At 39.2% G+C, this 7572-nt stretch overlaps 1 protein-coding gene across 6 annotated transcripts in view; it reads right to left on the bottom strand.

Moving 5' to 3' along the window:
* Positions 1-272: 272 nt before the first annotated feature.
* Positions 273-7572, bottom strand: part of TNRC6C (trinucleotide repeat containing adaptor 6C) — a 611446-nt gene continuing 604146 nt past the window's right edge. For 4 of the 6 annotated variants that reach the window (XM_034789728.1, XM_034789731.1, XM_034789730.1 and 1 more), the window contains 3 exons: positions 6340-6410; positions 5273-5412; positions 273-2516 (listed from right to left, as the gene is read on the bottom strand). In XM_034789728.1, the coding sequence (XP_034645619.1) occupies positions 2156-2516; positions 5273-5412; positions 6340-6410 (572 nt within the window). In that variant the 3' untranslated portion in view covers positions 273-2155. The remainder of the gene's footprint in view (positions 2517-5272; positions 5413-6339; positions 6411-7572) is intronic. The other 2 variants (XM_034789729.1, XM_034789732.1) reach the window with 1 other exon arrangement.

Here is a 7572-nt window from a genome sequence, read left to right as displayed (position 1 = left end):
AAAAACAAGTCTTGAACCCAGTTTGTGCATAGTTCATGATCCTCTATAAAACCAGCTTTTGTTGATTTGCAATCTTGCAGGACCCTTTTTATCTGATAAAACCATTAAAAAGCTAATCTTCCAAAAAAATAAAAATAAAAAATGTAATGCACAAGTTTCCTGATCCAAGCAGGCAGGGAGCACAATGTTCATATAATTTTTTAAAACATACTTGCAGGGTATGTTATTCCATTGTCTTTCTTCCTTTCAAAAACAATCAAAAACATTGATCATTTTTTAAAACATAAAGCAATTTTTTTAATATATAAAGCACTCTTCAAACATCTATTTCTTTTGAGTCCATTATTTGGTAAATATGTAACTGCTACACATTAGATTAGGTATTTTCTTCTGTCTTTTTATTTTTTTTTATTTTGTTTTTTTAATAATATCTTCAGTGCTAGGAGTTGGGTTTAAAAATACATGAAATGGTGTGGAGTTGCTCCTCGGGAAACCCGGCTTTCCTGAGACATCTTCCACCATGTGCAAGATAGTGATCACAAAGTTTTCGCCACTTTGACGAAGAAGAGGAAAACAACAAAAAATAGTACACAGCAATGGCCAAAGAAAAGGATAATACAACAACACTGTTCAATCCCAGAGCTCTGAAGTAGCATATCTTCATTCTGAAAATAGGTTTCTTTACGATGGAAGTCTTTTTTTTTTTTTTTTCTTTCTTTCTTTTTTTTTTTAATTCCTTTTTTATTTTAAAGTTTGAAGGAGAAAAAAAAGGTCTGTAAACAGGTGGGAGCCAAAACTCCTGACTCCTCCAAAAGCAGTCAAAACTATGTCCAAGTGCTTGTTTGTGTTCCTGCTTGCAGGGGAACTATCCACTCTTTACAAATATCTATGGCCACAGTTCAACAAGAGTATTTTTTTTAAACTTTATATTCCGAATGGAAAATGGTGCAATACTCCGGTAATAATTTTCTTGCATTAGTCCACAATAAAAAGCCGCTAAAGGTAGATATACATATTATTCTCCAGAGATACACACTGTAATTTTTAAAACGCAATAAGAGTCCTTGAGTAAACATTTACACATGAATTGTCGCCGGCCCCTCCTATCAATTTTTTTTTTTTTTTTTTTTTTTTTTAACATATAGGATTAGCTACAAGAAGGGCTGCGGACACTCAGTGCAAAGTTAGAAGCTAATAACAATTAAACGTTTGACCAATGAGCAAATAAAAAGCATATATACTGAATAAGAGAAAAAAAAAATCACACTTTTGTTAAATCACACACGGGCGCGCACACACGCACACACATACAAGCTCACTCACACACATACATCTGTTCCAACACAAACACATAGTATGAACTTTAAAAAAAATTCCTAGAGCCTGTTTTGTGTGTATTGATGCCAACCTGGAAGTGTAATAATTAGAAAGTGTTCACATTTTGTTATTGGCCTGCTGGATTCAAGTATTTGCATGTTTGATATGTTTTTTTTTTTTTAACTTTTTATATTTTTGGGGGATTTTAAAAAATGACATGAAAAAGTAATGAAACAAGGGTAATGTGCATAGGCAGATCCATGGGAGCAGTGGACACAGATACCCCACCCCCACCCTCCAAATTCAACCTGTACAGTCAATAGTTACCATTCGGATTCATTACTTTTCTGTACCAAAGATGAATATCACACTCCACTCTTCTGATTATTGGGTCCGCCTCTGGTAATGTGCATAATAGTCACAGGCTCATTTAAAATAGGCTTTCATTTTCTCCCTCCCCCCAAAGTTGATAAAATAACCCTTTCCAGCCCAAATTCTGAAAAGTGCCCTTCATGATAGACCTATTCTAAGCAGCTTTTATACTTTGTTTTTAAAAACACCATACAAACATAAAAAGACGACATAAAATAAAAAGCCATGAAAAAAATAAAACCTGTCATTAGCATGTGACACTGACCAAATGTAGCCCATACTGTTTCATTAACAGTTCACAAGGACTTCTGCAGAGTTTCATATTCGATATTGGACAGAGGTACTAAAAAGGGCTGCCAGTCTGATCTGTTAAAGCTGGATTCTTCGTGAAGCCCTGGACTGGAAAGGGTTACAATTTTTTCCTTTAGTGCTGATGATTGTTATTTCCACTTTGTTTCTCTCTTTCCTAGATGGACTCCCCACTGAGAAGATCACCTGGGAGCAGAGTATTCAAAGGTGTTGGGCTGCCAATAACCCTGCCATCATCGGTGCTGGGGGGCCCCCAAAGGCTGCTTGAGTACTGAGGGACCCCACCCCAGAGCAAATCGCTGCTCCCTTTGCCAGCCAGGCAGGGAGTATTCCAGTGGCCTGCATCATTCCGCACCAATCCATGAGAGCTGCTCGTGGAGCCCATGCGAGTCTGATTGGTTCCAGTGTTGGACTGCCAACTGGAGGTGGGTGGCAGTGGCTGGCCTTGTGCTAAGAAACGGTTTACTTCTTCTTCACCAGCAAACTCAGCCAAGATGGTAGTGTTTCCCAAAACACACCTAACAACAACAACACAACACAGTGAAACACAGGGTTACAACTGACACTATTTTCACAAGTATCAGAGCCTGCTTATACTAGGAGAATAGAATTTTTATAAGCTCATTTTCATTTTGAATTCAGTGGAGGAGGTCAAATTAGGCCAGCTCAAAAATTTTAAAACTCCTACCCCTAACTCATTTTCATCCCAATAATTCTACTTCATAATTACTTAAGTGTACAAGCATATTGTGACGGGGCAAGGCCAGATGGCTATAGTAAAGTAATGGGAGACATATATATTAGCCACAGGCTAAACAAATCCCTATTACCAGGATAAGCAAATGGCAGCTGCTCCAGGTCAATTAAGACGAATTAAGATCTTTCCAGAAGGCAGGGAGGACAGCTAGGTTGATTGGGACACCTGAAGCCAATCAGGGGCTGGCTGTAACTAGTTAAAAGCCTCCCAGTTAGTCAGGAGCTGTAGGAGGAAGTTGCACTGTTGGAGAGACTGAGCAGTACAAACCATATCAGGCACAAGGAAGGAGGCCCTGAGGTAAGGGTGAAGTGGATCTTGAGGAAGTAGGGTCTGCTGTGGGAAAGTGGCTCAGGAATTGTATGCATCCTGTTTCTAAAGTCAGCTACCATAGCTGATACTATTAGGGTCCCTGGGCTGGAGCCCGGAGTAGAGGGTGGGCTCGGGCTTCCCCTCTTTGCCCCCTGATTAATCACTGAGACTGGGAGACAACAGAGACTGTGCAAGGGAGGGTAGCTTCTCCTCACCTCCCTTGCTGGTTTATGATGAAAATGGCTCAGTAGGCTGTGACCCTTGTCTCTAAAGAGAGAAGGGCTACATGGAGGGTCACAGTGAGCCTCTGAGACTAGCGAAATCCACCAGGAAATGCAGGACCCATGGAGACAAGGACAGAGCTTTGTCACAATACGCACACATAAAAAGCCACACACCTGCAGACAGTATCTTTTAGTCTGCAAACTTTTCAAGACAGGGACTAGTGTCTTCTTTTGTTTTTGGAAAGTAAAGCTTTCCACAGAGTACACAGGATTTTGTGCATGAGATACAGATAAAGAACTGAAATGAGTAGTGACTGCAGCATAAGTGCGGGAGAGAGCAGCGTGGCCAGAAGCGGAGAGATTCTGGCCCCGCCTCTTCCCTTCTGGCTGTGCTCTCTCTCCTTGCTCCCTCTGTTGGGGGGAGGGGCTGTGTCCTACCTTGCCCTCTCCATATCCGTTCATAAGCCAACCCCCTTCTCTGGTGTTCTTTTTTACTAAAAAAATTTGAGCGAGTATATACTTATGAACGAGTATATACGGTATGTTACAATCTTGTTAACTTTTTAATTTACCATTATTGTCCTCCAAACCAATGTTTTTGTATCTGTACACAATAAATATAGCACAACCCAATACCCAACCTCTGTAAAGCAGAGGTCTGTCATGTCCTTCGCAGCAATATGTACTAACATTATTTCCCCTCTAATCAAAATTCTTCCTTTATATGGATGGCTCTGAAACCTTGGCGAACATTGAGGATGTACTGTATACTCTTTTAAAATATACGCTGATTTTTAAATCTACATTTTCAATATTACAGCATAAACACCCCCTTAAGGATAGAATTCTTTCTAACTTAGTCCCACATCTAAACTGCAATCATTAAGTCAGGGCAATTTTTGACCTTTATCTGTTCTGAATGCTGCCACACAGTCTTTAATTAAGGAAAGGTCAAAACTTTAAAAAGCAACACCACCATGCATATCATTATGCAAATTTTTCTACATTACATACACTTTATCCTTTTATCTAATGAGGCTCATCATGGGAAGCTAGCTGCAACTTTGCATCTGCCGTGACTATTGCCCCATAATTTTAAAGGCTAGGGAAACATAGGAACTGCCATACTGGATCAGTCCAGTGTTACATCTAGCCCAGTATCTTGTCTCCAACAGTGACCAGCATAAGATGCTTCAGAGAAGAGTGCTTTACATTATTATGATGAATAATCTGCCAATAGGGCAAATTTCTTCTTAATTCTTAGCAATTAGTGGTGGTCTTATGTCCTGAAACATTACGATTTATATTCCTTAGATTTTAAAATATATCTAATGTAATTATGTATAGTCTCATCCCTGTAAATGCCAAATCCCCTTTTAACTGCTACTAAGATCTTATCTTATCCTCAATAAGGGATTGTGGCAATGAGTTCTACAGGTTTTTTCTTTTCTTTTGGTAATGTGGTTTAAAAAGAACATCCTTTTATTAGTTTAAACGTCTTTCAGTTTCATTGGCAGTCCCCTTGGGAAAAAGTAAATACCAGTGCATGAGTTACCTTCTCTACACCATTCCTCATTTTGATTACTTTTAGTATGTCCTCTTTTATTCATTTTTTCCTGTGAACTAAACAGTCCTAGTCTTTTCTGTTTTGCATATGGAATTTTTTCCATGCCTTTCATCATTTTTTGTTGACTGTCTTTGGGTCCCTTGTATTTCTGTTGTATGGTGGTGTGAGCAGAACTGAACACCTACCATCAATTTCTATAATGGCACTTCATACACTACTTCTGAGTGTATCTAGTCCACAAGTACTTTTTCTTTATGCAGCTCTCCTACAATTTCTGCTAACAGATAATTTCCAAGACACCATCAAGTAATTCCGCAGAGCAATTCAGTGCCATAACTAGCGAGTGCTTAGGAGAACAGGCGCTGTACTAGATTCTACTTTACAGAAAAAAGGAAAAGAAGAAGAGAAAAACCGTACATATGCAGAGACTTCTGGGCCTTGGCTGCTTCTTCCTTGGAACTGTAGCGGACCACAGCATTCCCTTGAGTCAGGTTCAGGTGGAATGTAATTAGAGGGCCATGTTGCAAACACAGTGTCCGCAGTGTAGAACCATCAATCTAATTGCAGAGGAAGAAAAAAGTTGACTTGTTTTTCTGTGGTTGTCCTTAGTATATTAGTTAATGGAAGGGGCTTTAAATGATAAAGGAAACATTTACATAGAATGCAAATGTAGTTTCCTCCCACAAGATAAAAGAATCTAATTAGATGTATCACTATTTTATTAGGAGGTGGTAATCTTTACTTTTCAAGTTCTCTACAGTTCAGCACACAGAACCTGCCAGTTATTTTAAATTAATATAAAAATATTTATCACTACATGTCTACCAAGGGTTGATTGGGAATGCAGCTTGTTCATAAATAGTTTATATTAATTCATGACATCTCCTGGTCTCTGCACCCACTGCTTTCGGTCTTATGCCTCTCCATGTGAATTATACTATGGAGAGGAGTAGAGGAATTGACAGATTGGGGAGCATAAGAGAAACCCCAGAAAAATTGGGACTTCAAATCTTTGATTTTGCCCCCAAAACACCATTCTCACAACTAACTTTTAAACAAATAAATGATATACACTGGAATGGCTAATTATACAGACTCAGAGTTCATATTTGATTTGTTCTTATATAGCACTTTTCATCCACAGATCTAAAAGTGCTTTACAAAGGTATAATTACTAATGGGAAACAGACATGGGAAGTGACTTGCCCAAGGTCACCCAGCAGGCCAGTAGCAGAGATGGGAACAGAACCAGGGATTCCTGAGTTCTAATCCAGTGTGCTATGCACGAGCCCACAATGGCTCCCATTAAAACGCTTAAATCCACTGTGTGGATTTATCTCAACATATTACTGTTACTGCTACATAGATGAATATTATATACTCATTGCAGCTGCCCAAAATTACCAGAGCTGATAAGGGTTCTTCCTACCATTTCTTAAGTATAGCCTGGTTCTTTGTGTAGTCAGTCGTATTATTCTGCTTACCTGGGGTGTGAGGTTACGCAGAACCAGCCAGCTGCTTGTTCTTCCTGAGCTGTCAGTACTCCAGGCAGAACCTATATCATAAATCCAGAAAGGGAACAATTTAACATCTTAGTGAGAGCACAATACAACAATCAAACTCACCAGGAATAAAGAATGTGCAAGATATAACACACTAGCAATGCAACTGCTATTGTAAACATGCTCATGAGCAATCCAATAAGCAATTTATCTCCATCCCCTTTTTTTCTTTCTTATTTGGAATGAAAGGAGGGAGCTCCATGATTAGGATGCTCCCAGTTGGCTCTGAAGGACCAGTGGGATTTCTCACATTCCTGCCATCTCTTTCGTAGATAGCCACTGTGACACTATATTGATGAAAGCTAATATGTCACCAAAACTTTCTTCAGGTTACACTGGAATTAGCCAGCAGGTGACAATTTAAAAGCAACAGATGCCATTTTCTAGTGGCATTTGAAAAACTGCAATAGTTCCAAAGTCACTTTGGTAAAAATACTGAGGCTGCAGATGGAATCCTTGCATCAGCACTCTGTGGCCATCAGGTGGACGCAACAGCCTTTGACAATTGGGGAGAACATTAAATTCCCAGCTTTTTGGGAAGATGATTGATGGAATAGTCAGGTATTAGTAATGACATTTTTTTCTGATGCAGATGCTTTATGATAAACAAATACACAGGGTATATAGCTATTATATACATATTCCCCCTTTAATTTGTGTATAAACAAAATTATGACAGCCAAAGAAAGATTGACAGAAAAGAAATTATACCTTACTGTCTGGGGGCCCCATCATCCCTTCAGTTGTATTCATCATACAACTGACGGGATAATCGGGTCCTGGATGTTTTGCATCCCTGCTGTAGATATGTACAGTGCTTAATTTGTAATGAAAGGTGCGGGGGCTCAAGCAGTTTTTTTTTTACTTTCAAAACGGATGTGGCAACCCCCGAGGTGCCAGGGCTATAAACTGCCAAGCCTAGAGGTGCCGGGGCTCAGTCCTGGCAAAAATTAAGCAGTGGATGTATATTCTATGTAATAAATTCTACTGATTAATTAGCTAATACTGAAGTCTTGCAACAATTCACAGAAAAACACCTGCCACAAAGCAAGAAAAAGGTCTCAAGATATTTAGAAAAAATGAGCAAAAGTATTATAAACAAAGACCCCTGTTGTAGTGAAATTATTCCCCACTGATTGGAAACGTGCCCTACTG

This window comes from Trachemys scripta, chromosome 14 (assembly GCF_013100865.1).
Source record: "Trachemys scripta elegans isolate TJP31775 chromosome 14, CAS_Tse_1.0, whole genome shotgun sequence".
Classification (NCBI taxonomy): domain Eukaryota; kingdom Metazoa; phylum Chordata; order Testudines; family Emydidae; genus Trachemys; species Trachemys scripta.
Note: the sequence above shows the minus strand (reverse complement) of the source record. Positions and strands in the feature narration are given on the sequence as shown.